The sequence below is a fragment of the Hesperophylax consimilis genome, chromosome 4, assembly GCF_061612785.1.
Source record: "Hesperophylax consimilis isolate HC1 chromosome 4, BYU_Hcon_1.0, whole genome shotgun sequence".
In the NCBI taxonomy this organism is placed as follows: Eukaryota; Metazoa; Arthropoda; class Insecta; order Trichoptera; family Limnephilidae; genus Hesperophylax; species Hesperophylax consimilis.
Genome location: NC_142839.1, coordinates 30,599,677 through 30,626,314, shown reverse-complemented (window position 1 = coordinate 30,626,314; position 26,638 = coordinate 30,599,677). Strand labels below are relative to the sequence as shown.

Below are 26,638 nucleotides of genomic sequence, written 5' to 3'. Positions count from 1 at the left end.
TATTTACTATATATTTTTTATTGAGTTTAAATATGTATATGTACTAAAAAACGCTGAATGCAGTTACACCCAAGGGTCTAAAGTCGTTCATATTAATTAAATGTAGCTTCGCTTTACTAACAAAATTAAATTCTTGACGTGTACGATGAAGGAGGTAAATAATCAGTTTCCTTTTAACTTGGTTAAGAAAGTGGTGGGGCCCCTCCAATGCATCCACTTTATTCAAGCAACTTACTTACTTTTAGTAGACTAAATGACTTTGGTTCAGTAAAAACCCCTTTTTAAATGTTAAATTGTCGTGTTTATTTGGACTTCCTTTTTCGCATATTATTTGGTATATTTTCGCATTTTTCAATATCATGCTTCAAGAAAGTTTGAAAAAAGATTTGTCATTTACATAGTGACTTTTCTTTGAAAAATTTGAAATTAAACATGTTAAATGTTGTATAATGCAAACTAATTGTCTTCCAAAGGTAATAAACATTGTAAATATTATTTTTTTGCGGAAGACACTTACTTTATATGCGTTGAAAAGGATCCACAAAATTGAGGAAATTTTGCAAACAGATGTTGTGGTCCCACGACAACGGTATTATTAATGCCAAAAAATTAAATATATGCTTATACACTCACCATATGCAAGTTCTCAGAATAAAAAAAATGTTAATAAACAATCGTACGTACGACTGTTGACATACCAAAAACATTATTTGCAATGAAAATGCCCAACGTAGAAAAAGTGTACCACTATAAATTTGTCGGTCTTACAATAGATGTCAACTGATGTTAACTGTTTAGATGTTAACTGGTCAATTCACATTGTAATAGATTAAGATACATATTAATCTAATTTAATCAACTTAACAATCTTGTCGATAAAAATAATATTATACTGCATATATAACGCATTAGTGGAATCAATTATGGGATGCGGAGTAAATAGTTATGGATTAACATACTTAATTAAAATAGTATAGATGAAATCAGGGAGAACAATCCGATTATTTGAGGGCGATTATAAAAAAATATTCTTATAATGATATCTATAAACAGGAGATCACGTTATATAAGGGTGAGTATAAGCACGTCAAAAGAATTCGCCGAGCCGCGAATTATGGGAAAGGAAAGAAGCAACCGCAAATGGTGCGAAACGCCGCTTGTTCCTTTCCTCTAGGCATAGAGAAGCACAAATGTTTCAAATGAACAAATCACAAAATGTGTACGGAGATAGAACAAAGAGGAATAAAAACATTGAAATGCTTAACTCATTATCTAAAGACATAAAAAGACACATTTTGGTCAAAGTCAAAGTCAGGTTCTATCTCGGTAGAAAAAGAGGTATGAAAACCGATTCCTTTGTATCTATGAATGTATAATATTATGAAATATGCTTAACAAAATACCCTAAAAAATAATCGTTCAAAATAAAACCTAATTTCAATATACTACATACAAAACGCATCACATAACATTCATACTGCAACATATATGACTTTTTTCAAGATTTCCCGGTTCCCCCACTTACAAAAATTTATGACGAAATTGCACTTTTACAAATACATAAAGATTTCTTTAGTAAAAATAATTTACCACAATTGAATATTAGCAAAAGAATAATATCTGTTGGAGGACTAACCGTGCCACTAGCACGAACCACAACAGCACAACATCACTATATATTCAAGGGTGTAAAATTATTTGATAAATTCCCCCTTGATATACGATCGGAAGAAAACTACGAAAAATATTAAAAAAAATTAAATTAAAATACTCTTGTACCACCTCATAACTTTACTTATTGTTAAGAAATATGTTTTTGCCTTTTCAATTCTTTGAATCATTTATTAACTAACCTATATTTTTATTACTTTTATTGTTATTTTTTGTTTTATTTCTAATATTTTTTGTTTAATTTAAACAAATGTAAAAATATTTTTGTTGTCCTCTCCTAAACACAAGCAGCTGCTTTATTAGGAGAGTGATTGAAATATTGGTTTTTATATTGTTAAAAAATTGTAACCTTGTTTATATGTTTCAATAAAAATTTAAAAAAAAATATAGATATAAAAATATAAATAAATATATATATATTTAACTCTTTATTTTTATTGTATTTGAGAAATTGCCTTGTATGTAAAAGCCCTATGGGCGTTTAAATGAAATAGACATATCAAGTAAAGCTAAGTTTTACAAACAAAACTTACTAATAATATTGAATGTATTAAAAATATGAATGTATTAAAATAAGAGATTTCTTACAACCGAACTGAATATTACTCAGTTTTGTAAGAAGTATGTAAAAAAATTGAAAAAAAGGTTTATTGATAGGTACTAGAGTATCTACTTAAAAATCTGGGAATTTGATTACGAATTATGAAATAAGAGAAAATAAGAAATACAGGCATTATAATCATAAACATATAATTCTTGGACGCGATATGTACTGTAAACTACTAGTTATCTAGGTGGAGAGGTCTGTGCAATGGATAAACAGAACTGGCGTTATATTTTTTGATGAAACAAATTAGTGAGAATTATATTGAAATTGATATTGAAACTATTTTAATTTTTCGTAATTAACTACTTTTTTTATCTACATAGTTGCAGAACTTTAAACATTGGCAATAATATTAGACATCACTGCCGTTCTTTCATTTGATTTAACATATTCTTGGTTAGATATATGGTATTGATTTTGAGACTACTTCCATATTGTTCACAAAACAATTACATTAAAATAAAAACAAATAAACCAATTTAGATATGAGTAGGAAATAGGGATTGTGATTTTGTTCTGGAAAGTGTTTTTGTTTCCTACGGAACATCTTATCATACTCTCAACTTTTATACGTGGTGCCACACAAGGTAACAACATGATATTTCATAGAAACCCGATAAGGCATGAAGTTGACTCCCACTATTAACCAAAGTCGTCCTTTTTATGTGAATATCGCATAGTCCCGACTGCTTCTAACCGCCTGGAGCCAGTGAGACTATTACATCCCCAATTGGGGCATTTAGTAAGGTTGAAGGTAGTGGTAAGGGGGAGGAAATGGGGAAAAAGAAGGTGGGAGAATACCTGGAATTTAGGTTGGTCAACAAACACGGTATTATGAGTTGCCCATAACCTTCATTAATCAAGCATCCCCAGGACTACAAATCATAGAAGATACACCACCACATCGATCACGCAGCAATATATTGTAAAATGTGCCTTGGTCACATGCTATTCCCTTATATGGTGATCAAGGGATGAGGGATAAGCTCTAACGCAAAAATCATGCACATAAAAGGAATGATTAACTACGGACGACGGGGAAATAAGAGGGGGAGAGACGAAACATGAGGGGAAGCGGGAATAAATAGGACGACGGGACTTGAGTTGGGAGAACTTGGCACTTTAGTTCAGAGAGTCGTTGACTTCAGTTGTGGGAGTCGGGAGACGACCTAGGGATCACCCACACATAGCGGCGAGGCCGAATGCAGATTTACTCTAAAATCTGGAAGGTTAAACCACGCGATGGAGACCAAAGCAGCAACCCAAATATCTCGGATCGGTTTACAGCAGTGAGCGCTTTAAATATATGGTACCTTTAACAAACGTAATGACACAGAGCCAGTAACTTCCACCATAAAATTGTTCCATGCAATAAATTTAAGTTAAGTTAAGATGATTTCGTAATAATGTATTTGTAATTTCGTATTTTCATTTCGATGGTTTCTTGAGAGATGGCCTGAACTCGCGATCCCTGAGATAGTAATAAATATGGCTAGCGTGCTATACATTACATATTATTTTTAACAGCGGCTAAAGCCATTACAAGCAATATTTTTATTCTGAATGGTGGTCTTACACCAAGGCAATTTTTTCCACCCTAGAGCGTGCCGCGAATATTCACAATATATATTATTTTTAAATAAAAGAAATTTGTAATATCATAAATTCATCAAATTTAATTTACTTACGCCCGCTGGGGTTCGAACCAGCGACCTTCGAATTGCTAGTGAGGGCCTTGCCGCTCGACCATGGAGGACGTCAAACGTGGTAAAAAATGATGGAACGAATCCAGCATGCCGTAAAGGGTTGAAGTGACATAGAGTCTTGTACGTCAGATATAATCATGCGACAATACTAATTTTTACAAGTGTGAACACAAAAAAGCGCTTGCGAAATACAGTTATTATCTATTTGATAAGGAATCATGTGGAATAATCTCACTAAGTCCGTAAGGCTTAGGATCAAACACGGTTTTAGGATGAATAAACCCGGCCTTAAACATGTCGCATATAGTTAATAGCATTATTGCAATAACCTACAGATCAACACAAAAATACTCATTGTTGAAATTCAAGGTCCTCGTTTAAGGAATGTTGAAGGAAGTTGGGAAGGAGTAGCGGAAGACGATGGTAGTAAAATATCTGGCTATTCTGGTTTGGCCACAAGACATGGCAGAAAGTCATGTATGATACAATTTATTTACATACACTAAAAATTGTTTGAAATTGTTATTAGATGGTGAAAGTAGCATGTTAATATTTTATTATGTTTTAATAATAAAACCAACAGTAAATACTTACAAATGTTACAAATTAGAAGCACTTATATTTATATATATTTTTTTTTCACATTAGCACACAGGAAAATAATTTCCAACAATAAATACATATAAATGTTACATATTAGAAGCACTTACATGTTTACATATTTTTTTCACATTAGCACACAGGAAAATAATTTCCAACATTAAATACATATAAATGTTACATATCAGAAGCACTTATATGTTTATATTTATTTTCACATTAGCACACAGGAAAATAATTTTCCAAGAAAACTGGGGTCAGTGCGTCCAAGAGTGACGGACGTATGTGTACGAACACAAAGAACGCGTGTTTCGGCTTTCAGAATACCAGCACTCCACAGCCTGAGTCCGCCGGAGAAGATAGGCGCCGAGTTGTGGACACATAGAACGCCGGTGAAATCGCGGGTTTGCGCGGTAGTCTGATAGCAGCTGTCAGTTTTAACAAAATGTCAAGCTCGTCGGAAGAAGTTTTTTTTACTTTTGTAGAATTATTTCGTGAAATTAAGAAATAAAACAATTGGTATTCATCCAATTAATAGTAGTAGAAAAGTCATGCTGAATATCATCACTTGTTTAGTGAGCTTAAAGCGGATGAAGAAAGATTTTTTAAATATACCTTATATCACTCGTGACATTTCTGTTGCTATGTAAACTGTTTCTTTTATCACAGATCGGCGATTTGTTAAAAACAGCAGCAATTAGTAAGTCGCTCATTTTGACAGGACTTGTTTATGTATTGACACTAGCTTCCAAAACAAGCTTAACTAACCGGCCGCACAGGCGAGCCGGAATTAAGAATTCATTCCGGTAAAGCTTCTCGGCGCGCCAGCGCGCGGAAACAAATCTGAACCTGCCTTCACTATGTGCGTTCTCACTCGTTTAGATACAAACATTCTTGTCGGCGCGCCTGCGTCAGTCAGCCGCCTACTCACCGGCTAATCTGAAAGCCGAAACACGCGTTCTTTGTGTTCGTACACTATGAATCCGTGGCTCATCACGCAGCAGGTGGGCAGAAGCATCCGTCGCCCAGACCTATACAAACCTCACCCAGTGAATCTGGGCACCCCTGCAAAGTCTACAATTATTATTATAGACCATAATTATTATTAACACCTATCCAACACATTTTTATAAATATCTGGAAAAAATCACTTCGAAACGCTTTAATAATATGTAAAGCACTCCCCTGAATACACAATGTAACCCGATTACGGGAATAGCAACACATGTTTGAATAACAGAACATATACCTTTGAAGTGAGATTTTATGATAAGATAAGAAAATCTGTGATAGGAAAAGCAGCTTTGGTAATTTAAATAATTTTTGCAACAGAAGAGATACTTACCTATGTGAGTCAGGATTGTAATCATTATGGTAATTAAAAAGTAGCCTAGACAGGGACTTTCAACCAAGATGTAGTGGAAAAACAGAATTAGAATTTCAAATATTGTACTGGATTTTTATGTTAAAATAATACACAATCGCGTCCCTTCTAATAAGTTGCCTTTGCCGGTTGGCTGCTAATAAATTATAAGAAAGCGATCCATTTTTTTACGTGAGACTATTTTAATTACCTGGAGAAAAGTGGAACTATTGCTCCATTAATTTGGGGTTTATTGTGAGACTGAAAAAAGTGGGGGGTGTTAAGTAGAAGAGGAAGAGGGATATTAGGAGGTTCTTGTATATTTGAAGGGGTCGGTAGCCGGTAAAATCACCGCAAGGAAACTTACCTCCCACAATTCACCGTTTCTTATTTTTAAAGTCAAATGTGAACCGATAACTATCAAAATTCTGCTTTAAGATGTGGTAAATAGGATGGGGTGGTGTTTCGAAATCTCATGCAGACAATGACCTTCCTCTTGTTTTATGCTTAAGTGTGCAAAATTTCTTCAATCTCGAAATAAAACTGTAGATTGGTGTTACAATCCATTCGAAGCCGTCGCCCGCCCACCTGAGACACATCCTTTTTATGTTCAAATATCGTGATAATTACTTTACTGCAATTTCCAGGGGTGTTATCTGATTATTGTAGGTTCCGCCCCAACCAATTATTGATCATCACATCGACAATTCAACACACCTTTAAAAAGTGATATAAAGTCAATAAAAACGATGGAAAAAAATAAATTAAACCTAACCTAACCTAACCTAACCTAACCTAACCTAACCTAACCTAACCTACTTAACCTAGTTAATAAAGTTTTTGTTTCATCGCTTTCCATGACTTCATATAACTTTTTAGATGTGATGAATTATCATTTTGATGATTTATCCGGTAACCATTTGTTAGATTTATGATTGTATATCCCCATGTTTCTGCATTAACTGTTATTGCAGAATCATCGCCAAAGGAGAATATGTTACGTATATAAATATTACATACGTCACTTATTACACACTAGAAAGTGTACTGTTCCTTGTGGAACATCATGTTGAAAAATATCAAAATTGGCTCAAGCACTCTCCAATGTTTGTACATTGTTGACAATTTGGTATATAGTATTGCAGTAGCATGAGACACTTATTTTTATTTCCAATATTGGATAGTTTCTTTAAAAGAGTTTTATGGTTTGAGATTATGACTATATACGAAATGATAAAATTATTAATTAAAATAATGCGGGTCGAGTTAACTAAATTATTTTTATTAGCATGTTTATAATAATAATAATAATAATAATAATTTATTTCAGCTGGACAGAGCGGTGTGTGCAATGCTCTGCCTGCCATAAAAGCTTACATTTAAGTTAATACATAAACATAAATTGAACAAAGAAATAAATAAAAATAAAAATAATAAATAAAAAATAAAAAATCTATGCAAGGGAATAATTGATTGTAGTGAGACAAGAAGAAACAAGAAGTAACATAAGAGAAGAGACATCGACACATCAAAGAGATTTTCTGCTTCATTCTCTTAGTTCGAAAGAAACACATATTAATGGTTTTTTTTGTTATTTTTATGTTTTTGGGGGGTTATGCCGTGTTGCGCTAACTCCTTCATTAGCCAACGTTACAGTGTCCATCATCAGGGCAGATTTGAAACGTTGGCTAAAGAAGGAGCTAGTGCAACACGGCATAACACCCCAAAAACAAAAAAACAAAAATACTTTTGGCCGTGAAAATCTTAAATCATACATATTAATTGTTTTACTGAGCTCGTGAACGTAGTAATAAAAAAAATATATTACGTGTATTAGAAAATTCACTCAGCAATATTTGAAAGCCAAAAATCAATAATTTATCCACTATAACAAACATGTGCTGCCTTTTCATAAAAAACTTGATGTTGGATTTGAGGCCAAAATACCGAACCAATCTAAAAAATTATTAGTTGGGTGAAAAGTTTTATCTTGCACGGATCTGTGCTATTTTATTTATGTATGTTTTAAATTATGATATTTACAGCAGTAAAAAATTCAATTTTAAATGATTTAAGAGACAAATTTGGCATTTTTTACTAGATAAAGTTAGATTTTATTGTGTATTTTGGCTTATAATCAAAATTTATGTTTTGTATGTAGAAGGAAGTGAAGACTTTCTCTTAACGTGCTGACTTAATGAAACTGTCTGCTTATTTTATGAGCTAGCTGGAAGCAGCTGAGAATGCCATACCAACACGCTCAGAACGAACTGTTCAACACCCTCAACAGCTGAATACTGCGCACCAGAATGGGCTAGCGCCCATACTTCCATCGTTGTCGTTCAGATTAATGCCACAATGCGAACCATCAGCGAGACATTTACTCCTCTCGACGTCTTTGCACAGTGATGTCGTCTCTTACCATGCATACCAAAGGAAGTCCTACAAAAAATTCTAAAAGAAAGGAGAGAGTCACTTCCGGCTAGCTATCACTCCAAAATATAGTTGAAAACTTGAGTGGTGATGAGAGATATACCCATTTCGTATGTGACCCCACTGAGAGACAGCCAGTGTTCTTGCTGCCATCGAAACTGTATTCCTCCATCAATAGGATAATGTGATCCCACAGCCGTTATAGGTGAAGCCTCAAAGAGTCTGCGATGTGTGAATGTGGTGCGGTGCGGACCACCAATCATGTTGTAGTCAACGAATGTCCGCTCCATACAGAGCGGCGAAATCGATCAGGTCCACTAGGCGACTCCACAGTTAGAAAGGCTTGCAGACCTACATGTCTTGCTCTGAGCCCACCACCATGCGAAAGAAGAAGAAAAAAAGTAATGAATAACACTTATAATATATGGTTGAATATCAGAATACGTCAAATATTTAAAACAATACATCGCAAATCTCAAAAATAATGCTCGCTATCAACTCGTTCAATATCACACAGGTACTATAGCTATAGAGGTAATACCATCTATGACGAATTCTCGCTGTGGGCATGATTCTTCAATTGAAGGGGCTTTATTACGATGTAGGTACATACTTATAGAGACAATGAAGGAGATAAAAGATAAACACTTTGTGGTTATAAATTGCAGCACGGACATGATTTTATCAGTCGTAGGAAGTACGCCGAACGGTATGTAAATTCTCACTTATTTCTTGACAAAGTTAAATAAAATAAAAAAATGTCATCTTTAAATATTAATGGGTGTAATTAAAAATAGCTTAAGCCTCTGGTAATTAATAAATAAATACAACGTAGAAGCGATGTAAAAAGTGATTTTATTATTAAATTGTTGTGTTAAAATTGTATTTTTTGTAATCACTATGGAAACTTAATAATAATTACGTGCACATTTTATACAGCACCATTTTGTTAAAAAAAATCTTCAAGTACAAGGACGCTTAGTATGGTTAACAACTAACAATATTGACTTAAACCATAAGGAAACTTAACGACGCTGTTTAGTTTTAAATAAGTGCTCTTCTTTTTTCTTCTCGTTTTCTTTATTCAGTATATTGTTTATTACACGTAATGTTTATCGATCACCGTACGCAATTGTTTAAAACAGAGCACGAAATAATTAAAAACAAGCGAAAGTGTTTAAACCATAAACAAACAAAAGTTTAAAAAATGATATTTTGTTAAAAGATACATAAATTAATTCAATAATAAACAAATGTCTGTGTAAACTAAAGAAAATAGTTAAGATAAAAACAAATGGTTTAAACTTTCGCTATGTGTATTTATGATCAAATTAATTTAATTTGTGTTATATTTTTGAATTAACGTCAAATAAAAATCCGGAAACTATTTTTCTTATTTCGAAAAGTTTCAAACAAATTAATATCCAAAACTGAAAAATTAAAACAAAGAAATAAAAAAAAGGAAATGTGGAATATACAACACATAATCACATTAATGTTAGAAGTTACCATTGTAGGAATGATACACGTTTCTATTTTTGTTGTATAATCGTATTGGCCTAATTCTAGGTCACATTGATAACCTAAATAGTGAATGCAAATATATTATTTAATATGAAATCTAATATAATGATAGACTTTTACGTATCTAATATAATTGTGTTGGTGGAACTGACGAATTAAAGAACCCCAATTTTTTGTATTTTAAATATATCTATGTAGGAACTTTGTCAAAAGTTATTTTTCAAAAATTTATTAAATGTGTAAAATATATGTAATAAAGTTTCCGAAATACTTTTTTTTTGCAAGAGCAAAAAAAAACTTGATATGAAAAACATTTGGAAAACGTTATTATTATTAATAAAATAAAATACTTTTTGTTTTAAAACCACGTGTTTTTAATAATTTTTAGAACCGACCGGTTTCGCTTTACTCGAGCATCTTTTTTTTATATGTAAGCTCACACTTTTTACTTCTTGTTTAGTAATAATTTGTATCCTTAAGATGCTTGAGTAAAGCGAAACCGGTCGGATCTAAAAATTTAAAAATGCATGGCTTCAAAAAAAAGCATTTTATTTTATTAAATATGTCAAACCACAAAGTGATTGCTTTCTACAATAATGTTATTATTATTACATGTCACAATCGAAATTTTTTTGTAACAATTATATAACTTAATTATTGTGCATACAAATTGCATAGTTGTAAGAGTTTTAATAATTAAATAGGTACTTAGCCAAAAATGTGTTTTCATCGTAATCGTTTACGTGACATACGATGCGTAAAGTTCAACAATTTTAACATTTCCAAACGATATAAATCGTGATTTTTAAAATCTTAATCTTGATTATTAAATACGAACTTCTTACTCGTGTACTTATTATGATCTGCTTATCATATGATTCTAATCTGATCATTTTTATCAATATATCTATTTATTTCAACTAGTTAAGAATCAACTAGTTTCGTGCGCAATCTATCTTTATCAGGGCAGTGTAAAATAAGAATAAAACGTAGAAAATAAATGACTTTTGAAAATTTCAGGTATTTTTTCCCTTCAGTTTAATAAAGAAATCTGAATAAGTACTGTACTAAAAGTCTGAATCAAAATAAAATAAAAACATTCAAATTGAGTTAGGTTACGATATAACGATAAGTTCCAAAGCATAACAGCTCCAAAGTTAGTTTGCAGTTTTGAGACATCACGGGAAATGCTTAGAATATCATTTACCAGTTACAAAATATAAAAAGTGGTTTTTTGAAAATGAAAGTTGGTATTAATATTTAGAAACTGTGGGTTTTTTAAAATTTATCAGTGGAATATTATAACAAATTTAAATAATTACCATTTATGGTTAGTTTAATAAATAAGAAATATCACAATTACTTTAGATTCAAACTGTAACAACTAAGAAAATCGTGTGAAAACTTCCTAAAACTATTTTAATATTAGAAAATATCGTAATGGTATAAATAAAATTGATTTAAATACTATAATATCATTTAGATAAATATACAAAATAACATGTACAGTATAAGACCTGCCGGGAATATTTTTAAGCTATGCTTTTTCAGTTATTAAATTTTGGAACTATGGTATCGGTATATAGCAATGATACTTTTGTTTTCTTCGGGTCACATACATATATTTACATACAAAATTACTTGCGCGCATTTTTGTCTTTCAAATATTTGTTTTTTTGGGAATAAATCTAGCTTTTGCAATAGCAATACTCTTATACCAGATCTGATGTGGACCATAATGAGAAGATTCTTTGAGTGTCATATCTGTGCGTCAACGTCTAAACGAATCTCAAGATATTTACGAAATTAAGAATGCCAGATTTAAAAAAAATCATGTTCCTGATAATAAATATGTTTGGGGCCACACTTAAAGGCTTGGCGGGCCGCAGGTTGAGTTGGTAGGTATAAAGAAACCACTGGAGCGTCAAGATATTTACGATAAAATACGTTGAGCACTGGAGATTTTTGTACGTTTGTATTTGAATTTACCCGCGCTCATTAAAAAAAATCATACCTCCGAATATTGATACAAAAACAGATTAAATGTTTACTGTCCCCATTGATACACTGTACCTATATTACATAATTTATCATAAGTTTGTAGGTTTTATAAACAACAACACAAAACATTTGATTCACAAACGCATGAATTTGTCTGATTGTTAACAAAAATAGTTCGAAATGGCACTTATTACAAGGAATTTTGTTAAATAGAACAAATTTTTCAAACTATATTTCTTCAAATTGACTACATTTTGGCCAGTGTAAGATCGGGGGTTTTGCAAATTTGCCAAAATGTGACCAAATAAGCTGCAGTAGAGAAAGGGGTGTAAGAGATATTTATGAATTATCGGAAAAAATATCAGGGATTGGGCAAAATTGAAGATAAAGTGTGATGTAATATTAATGACCACTAAAGAGATAAAAAGACATAATTGTATTGTGAACGTTTCTATGTGCCCCCCGAAGAAAGCTAAATAAAATTTTAATTTCTTTTAGTAAAATTACTCAAACTTTAAAAAAAATATCGAAATTGTTTCGAGAACATATAATCAATTATTAGAATGGCATGTATTTGCCATAAAACATAGATCATAAGACAAGATCTATTTAATTTGAAAAAGTAAAATTTCTTTTAATCCGGTGTAGTTAACACTTCAATCTTAATTAATTCTATAATTTTTACTTTCAGTTGCTTAAAAATGGCAGGAAAACTAACGCTGGTGGTCGCTCTCTTGGCGGTCCACTTGTGTTCTGCGTTCAAATATGATCCTATGCAGAACCGACTTGGAAAGGATACAGAATTGGACTGGTGGGAGAGCACAGTGTTCTACCAAATATACCCAAGGTCCTTTATGGATAGCGATGGAGATGGCATCGGAGACCTTCAAGGTAAATTTGACGATTATTCTATCCACTAATCTTGAGTTATGCTAACAAATAATTATAAGCAATAATTAGTCGCCTGAAATATCAATACAAATTGAAAATATCTCCAGAGTAAAAATAAATGCCGCCAACTAATTATTGCTTAAAATTATTTGTTATCCATTATGCTATTCATAAATATTTTGTCTTATAAACATTAGTTTATCATTAAAAAATAATAATATTTGACAAGTAAAAAAATATTTCACAAATAAATGAAGATATTATATGTATCGATGCCATCTATTGAGAAATTTAGAATTAACAAAGCCTTTCCTACAAAAATAAAGTTGGTTGTTTGCAGGTGAAAAAATATAATAATTAATAATTGTTGATTGAGGTACATAGAACATATTGAATCATTTGGCGGGTTGGAAATAAGCCGACATAGCAAAGTGGTTTCAGAGCACCTGACCGGACATCAGAAGGCACGGGTTCAATATTTGTAGGCGGTATTTATTTTTACTCGGGAAATATTTTCAATTTGCATTGATATTTCAGGCTACTAATTATTGCTTATAATTATTTGTTATCCTTTATGCTACGCATAAAACCTTGTCTTATAAACATTAGTTTATCATTTAATAATAATGGAGTTATGATAGTTGACAACGTTGATGCTAAATTTTGAATTTTTGAAGTAGACGAGTCTATCTGCCAAGATGGACTCGTCTACTTGCCCACTTCCAAGATTCCATTTCATTAATTAATTCATTCAGTTATTCATTCAATCAAGAAAACAAAATCCGATAAATGTATTTAAAAAGTGATTTCACGTAGCGCCCCTCATTTAACCTTCTGATTTTTCATATTCTTAGTATACGTATATGGCGCAAACCCACGTAAATATCCATGTAAAATTTTTTATTTGTTTATAAAGTTAATGAAGTTAAACGTGATATCGAGATGAGATCGCCATGCATAAAAGACAGATTGTCATTTTGGCGGCAAAACAGTTCTTAGAAGATTAAAATTTAAAAAATATACTGTAATTTCATTGCAAAAAAATATTTTTTTAACATAAATATTATAATGCCAATGTAATATTTTTTGGGATGTTGTGTGGAGAGTATTTTTGAAAGAAATGAGATGAAGTTCTGAGAAGGTAAAACGTATGAGTGGGTAGGAATCTAGGGAAGAGCATGTCCAGGAGAGACGGACAAATGAATATATCCCTCCCACTGCGGCGCTAAGCGATGGGTTGAGATTCCAGTTAGAAAGTTCAAAGGGTCGCCCAAACCAGACTCTCCCGATCTGGCACGCCACGCAGATGGTGGGCAGACGAATCCTAAACACACCTCACCCGATGAACCCGGGCACCCCTGCTAAATCAACAAACGTAGCGAAACAATTTGGCTGACCTATGGCAGAGGTGTAGATTATCCAATAAATGGTTTTCGTGACAGCGGTAGCCAAACCCACCTTCCAAACTGAGGTTAAATTCAACAAACGAAATCCATAATTGTAAACAATTTTCATCAAAACAATGTTTTAACTTAATTTTGTAGGAATAATCAGTAAGCTGGACCATCTAAAGGATGCTGGAATCGGCGCTACCTGGTTATCACCAATTATGAAATCACCGATGGCAGATTTCGGATACGACATCTCAGATTTTTACAATATCGACCCTATTTTCGGAAATATGTCTGACTTCGATGAACTCATGGTGAAAGCAAAATCACTAGGTATGTTTTTAATGATTTATTCCATTTGATTGGAAACATAAAATATTATAATTAAAGAAAATATGTAGCAATTTTCATAAAGTTTTTAATGTTGGTTTAAATAATATCACACAGAGATTACTACAAATCTACAATTAAGAAGCGATGATAAGAGGTAACATTACCGCATTAATGTCTAACAGTTTTCTGTGTAGTAGACAGATAAAAATAAGTACGCCTATTTTATCAAGATACTGTTAAAATGGGACTGCATAGCCGTTTCCCATTAGAATATGAGTTATTCAGAAAATATCTGAATACATGTACGCAGGTGCCCGAATAAATATAATGGATGAAATGCGAAACTAAAGCGAAATGACTTCCTCATAACGTATTCGTGCGTTACTGATAGTTTCTTATGAAATTAATCAAATCATTTGTTTTAGGCTTCCAATCCCATTTTTAAAAGGAAAACAGATAATTTGACCAAATTTTGAATAAAGTAACAATATTTCATTTCAGTAAGTTTTCACTGTGTGGTTATAAAAATAACTTCGGTATGGACACTTACTTATTATGATACAAGTACTATATACTATATCGGTCATTGAATTTCTATCTCTTACATTTTAAATGTCATTGTATTCAGAATTTATCATCAATAATAAATGAATGGCAATGACAATTTATTATTATAAATCTCATCGTTCAGGGTGGCCCTCTAAAGAAATTCAACTACCGACATCACTATAAGGACCGCTGCAAACTACAATAACAAGTAACATTTGGAAATGGGGTTTGTTTCAGTTAAAGTAAAATATTTAAAAGAAATATTTACTGAATTCACGAATGCTTTCTTTTCCCGCTCACTTTGTGAGGAAAAAAGTTTAAGTTTAAAAATTTTGTGGAATAAGAATAAATGAAAAAACAACGCAGCACTATTTTCTAGGTGTTACGATTTGCTAATAATATATTTTTTTGAATTACATCCGCACTGTTTAGACTCGATGTTCTCACTAAGGGTTGTATAATCCAATGACAAAAGATTCTGGGTGAATTTTGCGATTATGTATAAATTTACCATTTTTTTGATAATACAGGAATTAAGATCATTATGGATTTGGTACCAAATCACTCCAGTGATGAGTGCCAATGGTTTTTGGACTCCATAAACAAAACTAATGACAAGGACGATTTCTATATATGGCAAGATCCTATATATCTTGAAAACAGCACCACACCCTCACCGCCAAATAACTGGGTAAGTTCAATAATTCACAAGAATAATAAATTTTATAACAAAATAATTGGATGCATTTATAGTATATATATATTCTTAATTCATATCTTTTAAAAGCTGATTTGAAAGCTACACATAAAAAAAGTACAAAACAGATTCAAGTCAAGGCAATTTGAGGAAATTAGAAAGATTGCGGTTTTTGGTTACAAGTTTCCATTGGTACATATAAAACCCTTCCAGTAATAAAACAAAAGCTAAATCAGTGAATATACAAACAAATAGTGTCAACACGTAAATACTTTTATATATATACATATGATATTTTGGTAATATTTTTATTAACAGTTATTGTCTATTTATATACTAGGTCAGTGTGTTCAGAGGGTCTGCCTGGGAGTACAACCCAATTCGTAAGCAATATTACCTCCACCAGTTCACAAAGCAGCAACCAGATCTCAACTATAGGAACCCAAAAGTTGTTGAGCAAATGCAGGTAATAAAATAGGAAAATTACAAAAATCCCGCTTTGGGTGGACAGAAAACCATCCAAGTAATTGGAAATGAAAAACGATTGTATTTCCTTTTTTTTTCAGGACGTGATAAGGTTTTGGTTGGATAAGGGAATCGGCGGATTCAGGATCGATGCCATTAACCACCAGTTTGAGATTGATAGAGTCAACGAGACGTTCCCAGATGAGCCAAGAAATCCAAATAACAACGACAAAGAAGACTATGGTTACGTGGATCATATTTACACCAAGGATCTCGATGAAACTTATTGGGGTGTCTATGAATGGAGGACCATATTTGACAGTTTTTACGACAAATTAAACGAAACACGGTATTACATTTATGTATTAATAGCTAAAAATAATATTTAATAACCACTCGGATAAAAAACCAGCTGAAAAACTATGATTGCCTTTGTCCAAACAACTAATATTATAATGTTTCCCGTTTACTATAAATCTTTGAATAAATTTTTGAATTTCCCCTTTTTTCAGTATTGCATCTCTATCAAATCATTGTCAAAATTTCAAAATGTTTTTAAGCACCCATGAATTCAACACTTTTTTCGTTTCTCTTCACCATGTATCGTTTCCAAGAACACTCTTAAATCGTGAAAGGAAAACATTCTTAAAAGCTTTTTATCCTTGCAGAATCATGATGACTGAAGCTTATACTGACATAAATAAGACAATGCTCTATTATGGAAACGCAACCAGCACCGGTTCACACATTCCATTTAATTTTGGCCTCATCAATGAAGCTGACGAATCATCAACTGCAGGACAAATCGAAAATGTTATAACGAAATGGCTCTCTAACATGCCCGCAGGGAAAACCGCAAACTGGGTGGTAAGTTCAACATAATAAGTGTACTTTTTTATGCATAATAAAATAATATGTTTTTTTTTAATAAATATAAGAAACGGCTAAGTTAAGCAAACAAGCATACAATATGTGTAATATAAGAACAAAGGTTTAAACGTCTTATAAACGGAGGTTTCTACGCACAATTACAAAAACCGCTGAAATAAAAAGAAATTACTGGTAGCTTTTCTATAAAACCATCAATTACCTATCTTATTACGGTAGCATGGACGATAGGTTTGTAGCCTGCGAGGAAGAATTGAAGAGAATCGGACAAAAAGTTTTTTCTTTTAAAATTAATTGCTCCCTTCGTTAAAGATATTATTTTAATTTGCGCATCAATTTCACTTTGCAATTTGTGCAAATATTTTATATTTAATCATATGATAGAAACATGGACATCTATTTATTTAATCGGAACAGGCCAATTTTTATTTTTTTTATTTTCATTATGTCATTCGACACTATCATTTCACCCGGGTTAAAATAATCCTGACACCCGTTATTACAAGTATAAATTTAATGAGGGACAATAAAAATCTTAATTTGAGTGTTTATTCTCTAGATTGGCAACCACGACCAATGGAGAGTTGCTACCCGTTATGGTATGGAGAGGGTTGATGGACTGAATATGATGGTCATGTTATTGCCCGGAGCAGCCGTGACTTACAACGTAAGAACTGAATTTTATATAAGTTTTAAAATTGTATAAATATATGACAAAATACGCACACCTGCTAAAGCTTTCTAAATAAAATGAGTCCAGACCATTTTTAACACCAAATTATGAAAAGTAAGACATAGTAAAGGAATCTTTTATCCACTTTATCTACATATTTTATAAGACGTTATTATGCCAATATACGAGGGGGTACCCAAAATAAACCGAACTGAATTTGTTGAGGATTATTTTATGTAGTACCATTTTCTACCGGTAGGATCGTGTAAAACTTCCTTTCTTTAGTCAGTACGCCAAGAACTGTGCTGTTGAAGTTATCCGTTCGGCTGCTGTAATTTTTCTGGTGATACTTGTTTTGTGTGCTCCTCGTTTGATTACTACGACTGATTTTCGTTAACAGAGTACCGAAATAACCCAGACGTTTTATCCAAGGTAATCACAGGTGATAAATTATGGTACTATGGATAAGACCCAGAAACAAAGCAACAATTAATCCAATGGGAGGCTTCAAATCTCAGCCAAAACCTCATCAAGTTAGTTCAAAAATCAAGACAATGTGGATTTGTTTTTTCAATGTGAGAGGAGTCGTCCATTCAGGGTTTGTTTTCCATTTGAGAACCATAAACATATTTATCATCCTTGTAGGCCGTTTTTAACACTTCAAGAGTTTCTGTGCCAGTTTTCAAAACTTCACGGCCGTACGCGTTCAAAATCGGCTATCGCAAAAGCAACGAGCATACAAAACAACTGTCACCAAAAAAATTATACCAGCTTAATGGACGACTTCTCCAGCGCAGTGAATGTCATGCTGACTGGGAAAAGGTAGCAATACATGGTCTTACCGGCAGAATCATGCACTATACAAACTGAGCCCCCCACAACATCAGTTGGTTTTTTTTGGGTACCCCCTCGTAAATAAAAAGTCTGGGTTATTTTAAAAAACAAATTCATCACATAGTAACAGAAAACAGAAGTGTCATTAAAAATGTTGTAATTTAGATTTTTTCTCTTTCGGTATTTCATATTATGACATAGGTTTTATTTGAATAAAATTGATTTGCACACAATCTTAAGATTGTGCTATTTGTGTCAACTATAATTACGCGACCTATACGATGATTTCAACAAATAATATGTAGTAAGAAATAAGGCGGGGTGAGAAGGGGTTCCATGTTCATTGGAATATTAATCCATTGAATGTCTATGGTCCTTGGCCAAATTGGTAAAGACTTCCGCCAGGCATGAAGAATTTTCGATGTTGAATCCCGGTGGCACATACTTTTTAAATACTATTATAAATATTGTATTAAAACGACTACATATATTTTAATAATATTTGCAGGGAGAGGAGATTGGAATGAGTAATACCAATATAACGTGGGAGGAGACCAAAGATCCCCAGGCCTGCAACACTAATGATCAAGTCAACTACTGGAAGTCCTCCAGAGACCCCGCCAGAACCCCATTCCAATGGGACAATTCTACTTTTGCTGGTATATCTATCTATTCTTCATATTTATTTGAATGAAACTTTCTTATGTTTATAAAATTTCCGGTAAAAAGTGAACTATATTCACGCTCGGTTTGTTACTCTACCGCCAGAGTGCTATAGCGCAATTTTTTACCACTAGCGGTAAAAAGAAAACTATCAAATCTGCCCTGATGATGGACACTGTAACGTTGTCCGAAACGTTGGCTAAAGAAGGAGCTAGCGCAACACGGCATAAAACCCCAAAAACAAATAACAAAAAAAAAACAAAACTATATTCACGCTCGGTTCGTCAGTCTACCGACAGTGCTATAACGCTATTTTCAACACTAGCGGTAAAAAAGACAACTCTTCCCCACTGGCGGTAAAAAGTAAAATTCTTCACCCTGTCGGTAATAAGGATGAATGCATTGATGCTTGGTTCACCAGTCACATTTGACATCGTCGTCAATTATCGTCATTTAAATTTTTTCGCTGTTTGCCGCTTTAAATAACAGCTCATCGCGCATACGCGCTGACAATATATGGGTTAGCGTTTGGTCAAATTATAGGCTGGGTGGGTTGATCAGGCACCAAGCATAAACATTAATTGCCGGAATACCATTTATAATATTTAGCAAATTAGGCCGTATCAACTGTTAGAATCGTTCGCATGCGGCTGGTTGTGCAGCACTGATTTAGTCAAATCCTTAAAAATATGTAGATTCCTGCAACTAACATCCCTTTAACACCCCATAATGCCAGTACATAGATTTCATTTTCAAAGGAACAATATTAGTAATATTAAAACAGCATGCTTTAGAAAAACAGAAACAAAAAAATTATGGTCCCCTCTAAAAAAACTCTTCACATGAAAATTTTTTATTTTCTCTGCATTAGTCTATTTCGTACTTTGTATATTGTTAGTTTCGTTGATAATTAATATCATAATGAAGCATTTTGATATTCAAAAAAAATGTATACATATATATATATATTTAAAAATTACTAAGGTACTAATAGTAATTTACTTTTGGGTTATTATGCCGTGTTGCGCTATCTCCTTCTTTAGCCAACATTTTGGACAGCATTAGAGTGTTGGCTATAGAAGATGGTAGAGAAACACGGCATAATACCCCAAAAAAATCATTTTAATACTTTTGGCCGTGAAAATTTCAAATCATATTCCACGAAGGTATATAATTTTGCATATACGCTTGTACCTAGATTGCATGCAGTTGGAAACACTTTCGCAGTAATTGTGATGTGTTCAATTCACGGAATATAGTTACAAGAAGGCTATAATAATATATCTCAGTAATGATTACAATATAGGTTAGCATAATACTTTCATCTGAATGGGTTCTATATAATTTTAAAAGAAAATTTTACTTTTGACTACTGTTTCACTGAATTATTATGTACATGTTTGTTAAAGCCCGTACGGGCGTATAATATACATAAATAAATAGTTATAACGCAAATTATTATGAATTACACAAAAGTCGTAGAAAAGGCATGCTAGGTTTCACAACAGAATGATGAATAAATAGATTTGGAGTAGATTAGGATCATCTCAATCTCCAATCCCAAAATGGAACTACGCTGAACGCGTTAAAAAATTCCAAATGGTGGAGATTCGAAAAAATAACACATGGTTTTGATAAATGAACTTTTGAAAATGAAAATAATTATAAGCCTTGTTTTTTTGTTAAGGTTTCTCTACCACCGAAAATAGCACTTGGCTCCCGGTCAATCCCAACTACCACGAGATCAATCTAAAGTTCCAGAAGGAAGCGGATCGCAGTCATTACAAAATCTATAAGAACTTGGTTTCGATGAGAAAGATCTACGCGTTCTCACACGGAAAACTGGAGACAAAGGCAATTAGCGACCAGGTCTTCTCTTTCACAAGGTAACAATATTAAAAAAATATATATTTTACAATAAGGAACTCCAGTGCAAAATATCACGACTTTAAACAATGTATTCATATAGATCAACAAACGCTGATAATGAAAATATAAATTTATTTTAAAAGTACGTATTCATTCATGTTTAATGTTTTTTCTTTCTATGAATGTTTTTTTTTGTAAATTCTTGTTTTTCATATATTTCGGGATTTGTTGATTTCATACATGAGGAATAGACTTACCGATAACCGACAAAACCAACCTACGTGTGACGTCACGCGTATCTACCGGGATTTTGATTATTTGACAGGCATGAACTCTCGTCACTTTTGTTTTTGTTTTTGGGTTGTTATGCCGTGTTGCGCTAACTCCTTCTTTAGCCGACGTTTCGGACAACGTTGCAGTGTCCATCATCAGGGCAGATCCGGTAGATCCGAAGATGTGTAACTCTCGTCACATTTGATGGCCATTAAATGGACGATCAGCGCTATTATGAATTTATAACATTTTCCCACTTCAAACATCGACCCACTTCAAATTGTGATCCAGTTGGCATCAATCTTCAAACATAACACAATTTAGTGGTCACAATTTAGTAAAATGCTGAAGCGGACTGAGAATCGGTGTTTATATGTTAAAATTAATTAAAAATCATCTACGTTTCGACGATCATCAAATAAAATTATAGTTGGAACAACCCAACATAATCACTAATCTCGCAAGATTCGATTAGTTCCCTCAAATCAATAATTTTTATCAAATCATCATATGATAATAAAATAGTAAATTTTCAAAGATAAATTCGGTATTTTTATTTTCTTGTTAATCATGTATTATTTTGTTTTTTAATTTTAGATCGGTAGAAGGAAATGAAACATACGTTGTTGTCATCAATTTGAGCGCAACGAAACAAGTCGTAGCATTGCCTTTCGAAGGACTTTCCGACACACTTACTGTGATGGAAACAAGCATTCAATCTACAAAGGAAATTTCGTAAGTATACTTAAAAATTATATTATTTTGAATATGATTGAAGTAATTGATCACTGCCATCTGTTGAGTGCGGTGGTAAACAATTTTGGTCATTCTAAATTATTGAAGATATTATAATCAAAACTTGATTGTAAGACGATATGATTAATAATAGGTGATTTATTTTATTTTTCACAAATATATAGTCGCAATTTAATATTACATCAATCAAATAATAGTTTAACTTCCATGAATCAGTTGTCAAATTTGCCTATTAGAGGGCGTTAGACACAAAACAACATCTTTGCTTACAATGGAAGAATATTTCATACACACAGTTTTACAAAATGAAATGATATTAATTGCTTACACCATACTAATAAATAGGCTCGTTCTAGAAACTGTTACAAAATATAAGAAAGCACCTTTGTGATAAGAAGCCTTAACTTCGTAGCAAGCGTTCAAAAAGAGATTTCTAAATATGGGTTTGAGAATAACACAATAATATATGTAAAAATAAAAAAAAATAAAAAATTGGCGTAAGCGAATGCTATGAAAATTTTTATTAAAACATAACCTTTTAAAATAGAGAAAAAATCTCTCGAAAAATGTAACACTGATATTTTTATACCTACAAAGTGAATAACTAAAAAATATGATGAGTTTTTTTTTATAATTTTCTGAGTACACCTTTTTTTCATTGGAACTTAATACTTAATTAAACTATTTGTAGATATTATCTAAAAAAAGAAAAATCATTTTTTTATTAGCTTAAAAACTTTAAGTGTTCAAGGGAAGTATGGTATATATCAGTAGAAATTTGGAATGCAGTGTTTTAAAATCGTTTGTTTCGACCTTGTTTATTTACGTCAATGTAGATTTAAGAAGATGAACGGTAATATACAAAAATGATGAGCATTACTTTTTTTTCAGATCTGAAGTTACAACAGGTGCCTTGGATCTCACTCCGTATGAGGCACTAGTACTGAAGTCCGGAGCCGCTAAATTCACCGCAGGAATCGTGCTTTTAATGGTTGCACTATTTGTTAAGCTGCTTTAAAAAATCTACTATTTTTATGTTATGAACGTTTTTTTTAATAAATGTTTGATTGGTTTTGGAAATATTTTTCTTACATTTTATTTTAAGTCACAATGCATACATGAAAAAAAAATAACCCAAGCTTTACGATACTTAAGGGTAACGGCTGCATATTTTTTTATCAAAAGGATAACAATTATCTAGTACAGATAAATGCTTTTTTAATTATTTGAGTTTTTAATTATAAAAAATTGGCCATTAAATAATTACATTTGGCATATTTTAGATGCAACTTCGAGTGAGTTAATTGTATTTAAAAAAATAACCGTTCCCTATTTATTGTTTTAATATAATGAATAAATTTTAGTTTTTTTACGAATATTTTTTTTTAATTTCAACGTAAATCGGTCTTTTGTGATTTGAATTTACACCCAAAAAAGTCCTTTTTTTCAAAATTAAAATTTTTTAATTTCGTCATATTTACACAATAGGTACACGGAGCAAAATTATTTTTTCAAATTAATTAACAATAACTCACAAATAATTGCCAATGTTGTCTCAGAAATCATGAAATTTTTATTTATTTATTACTCTATATTTTATAACATAAGACAATAAAACATCAATAAATTAAGTAGCCCATATCCGTACTAGATATTTTCTACATTTTGATCAGAAAAATATTTATGTAGTTTGGTTGGGTATTTTGGCTTCAAATCCAAATTTAAGTTTTGTTTGAAAAAGGCCGCGCAGCCGTTCCCGCTAAACCCGAAAAAAAAGAAAAAAAAATCATTTAGTTTTATTTGAATAAAATAATGTGTATTTTTGTCAGTTAATACAATCGCATTTATATAAAGGATTGATCAAAATGATGCAGATTATCAACTGTATAATAAAACCGTAGTAACAATTTAGTTATATGCCAAAAATACTATATAAGGATAATGGGATTAAAACTCAGAACCTAAAAATATGAAGTGTCCTAACCACATCCCTGTACGTGTCGTTGGCATGACAACAGCAAAACCCTGTGCGATAGAACACCCTTTGTATAACGATAGTCGGATTATAATTATCTTGCGAACATAGATTATGTGAATACCTGCTAAATAGTCCACTGGGGGGCAAAACACTAGAGATATCAACCGATAAAATGGTGTGAGCGTGTCTGTGTTCCCGAAGGGTAAATTTATAGATGACAAAGATCAAACATGTTCAAATATCGTAATTCTTTCGTGAGCAGATAATCGATTGAGTTGGCCTATCTGGTACCTAGGAGTTAAGGATTCACTTGTGAATTGGTGGCATATTTTTTCTTTATAATTCGTATTGATCACATTTATATTGGTTTATTCAGTGGGCCAAGCACACAATGAAAATATAATTCCTTTCTGTTCCGGCGAGATAAAGCATTACCTTCAGCACCGGTCTTTGTTTTAATCCATTCAATGCTTAGGTTACTCAATGAAAGCTATGATATTATTATTAAAAAAAACTAGGTAATATATGGCATTTAATATATTCAAACCATTCACTGATCACATAAACCGTGGAAGTGCTATCTAGTTCGATTTAAAAGAAAACTGGTTTCGCCAATCTACATAAAACCTTTCGAATCCTGGGACCTGGATAGGCTAATGAAATCTGTTTAAAAAATTTAGATTTTGTCCAGAGTATGTTTTGTTCAGAGATTACTTATTTTGTTCAGAGTGTGTCTTGTTCAGAGATTACTTATTTTTTTCAGAGTATGTTTTGTTCAGAGATTTCTTATTTTGTTCAGAGTATGTTTTGTTCAGAGATTACTTATTTTGTTCAGAGTATGTCTTGTTCAGAGATTACTCATTTGATCACAATTCGTCGAAATATTTTTGTGATCTTTATCTATGGACATTTGTCCGATATTTTTAAATTGTAAATTGTGTGAAACAAACAACTCTAATCGTAGAATTAATTAGCCTAGTAGCCCAGCGCTCCATCTCACTTATACTTGCCTGACATCGCAGATCTCCTTCCCATTTCAATTTCATAAATACAGTTTGATGTTGGGAATTTAAGCGTCGATTAGGAAAACATTATTTTACAAACACGCCCACAAGGCACTGCTTGTGTCATTTTTTGTTCCATTACTCTAATTAATTATAATAAATTTAGTATTATTTGGTTGGTACTTACATCGCAGCAATCTAGATCTAATTGATAATTGAAAATCAGTTAATTAATGAAAGTAGTTTTCTTAATTGTAATTTCATGGAATGTTGTGATTAAATGAATGATTAATCAAAACAACACATGAGACTTAAAAATAAAAATAGATTAGTAGGTGACGTTAAAAATATTAGGGGGCCTTGATGAATAGGGAATTAAAAACACCATTTCGACTGTAAATGATCAACAGGTGATTGTTATAATTTCCGACAATTTCTTGTTTAATTAACACGCTTACTCTCTATCGTTTGTTCTCAAAAACAAAACATTTATTTTTAATAATATAAATAATGTTTAATACACAATATAATCATTATTAAATTAGGCAACTCATGTGGGACTATACTCGTATTTATGTATTGTTATGATAGTAATATTTGGCTCAATGTTATGATACTTACTTAGCCCAATGTTGTGTGAATAGGCTGGGTTAAGATAGGTTTTTAAGTACATCATTGACTGTTATGATGGTTGAAAAGTGGATGGCCAAGTTTGACTTTGTTGGTCTTTGCCTACGCGCCAGAGTCCCTTCCAGTGGTTGAACTGGAAAAGAACTCGCCAAACCGACCAACCGCCGGTAGAGCATAATTTTCCATTCAGGGCGGGGAAAATATATCCCATCTACATGATGTTTGAAAAGAAGTTGCAAGGTTATAGAATGAAAGTAATCTGGTTAAACTTTGAACTGGCCGTAACAAGTTATATTTTGATAAATTTCACAGAGATATACATAAAGGTGAAAACTTACCCCCATCGACCAGAACGTAGAATTTATCTACCCTGTCTAAAATAATATGAACGTATTTAGTTATGAGGGACGAACACTGAGTGCCGCGAATGGCGGAGTAGATGAATCAGCCAAGTAGCTAGAAGACGGCAGCATCAGGATGTGGCTGGCCAACGGCCCGGTGAGGTCCAGCCAAGAGGAGTAGACGGCAGCATCAAGATGTGGCTGGCCAACGGCCCAGTGTGGTCCAGCCAAGAGGAGTAGACGGTTAATCCGTAAGTTGCCCTTCCATAAGGCCCGGTGGGACTTAAAAATGCTCCGACTCAAAATGCACACGGCGAAAACAGTATATCGGCAGAAATAACCACCGATCACTTGGATAAACTCTGATTACCTCCATGGCCGCACATGGCGAAATACGTTTTCATTATCCACGCCACTCGGGGCGAATTCCACTCGCGGGAAATATTATTAGACTTCTAAACTTGAAGCACAAACCGAACATTTCGGTATTAATCACAA

General features: G+C 32.6%; 2 protein-coding genes across 9 annotated transcripts in view; one reads left to right on the top strand and one right to left on the bottom strand.

Moving 5' to 3' along the window:
* LOC149424522 (dual specificity calcium/calmodulin-dependent 3',5'-cyclic nucleotide phosphodiesterase 1A-like) overlaps positions 1–26,638 on the bottom strand; it is a 618,560-nt gene that overhangs the window by 203,682 nt on the left and 388,240 nt on the right. The window lies entirely within an intron of this gene.
* Positions 9,061–23,269, top strand: LOC149424527 (maltase 2-like). The gene is made up of 12 exons (XM_089651666.1): positions 9,061–9,089; positions 12,597–12,796; positions 14,341–14,520; positions 15,600–15,760; positions 16,107–16,232; positions 16,333–16,580; positions 16,900–17,098; positions 17,679–17,786; positions 19,135–19,285; positions 20,977–21,175; positions 22,029–22,166; positions 23,079–23,269. The coding sequence occupies exons 2-12, from the start codon at positions 12,607–12,609 to the stop codon at positions 23,203–23,205; spliced, it is 1,827 nt and encodes a 608-aa protein (XP_089507792.1). The 5' UTR covers positions 9,061–9,089; positions 12,597–12,606; the 3' UTR covers positions 23,206–23,269.

What these genes read in the sequence shown, in the direction of transcription:
- LOC149424527 (XM_089651666.1), top strand. Translation starts at nt 12,607, where the DNA reads ATGGCAGGAAAACTAACGCTGGTGGTCGCTCTCTTGGCGGTCCACTTG. An exon ending in GACAAATTAAACGAAACACG is followed by an intron (nt 16,581 to 16,899) that starts GTATTACATTTA and finishes TTATCCTTGCAG; the next exon opens with AATCATGATGACTGAAGCTT. An exon ending in CAATCTACAAAGGAAATTTC is followed by an intron (nt 22,167 to 23,078) that starts GTAAGTATACTT and finishes CTTTTTTTTCAG; the next exon opens with ATCTGAAGTTACAACAGGTG.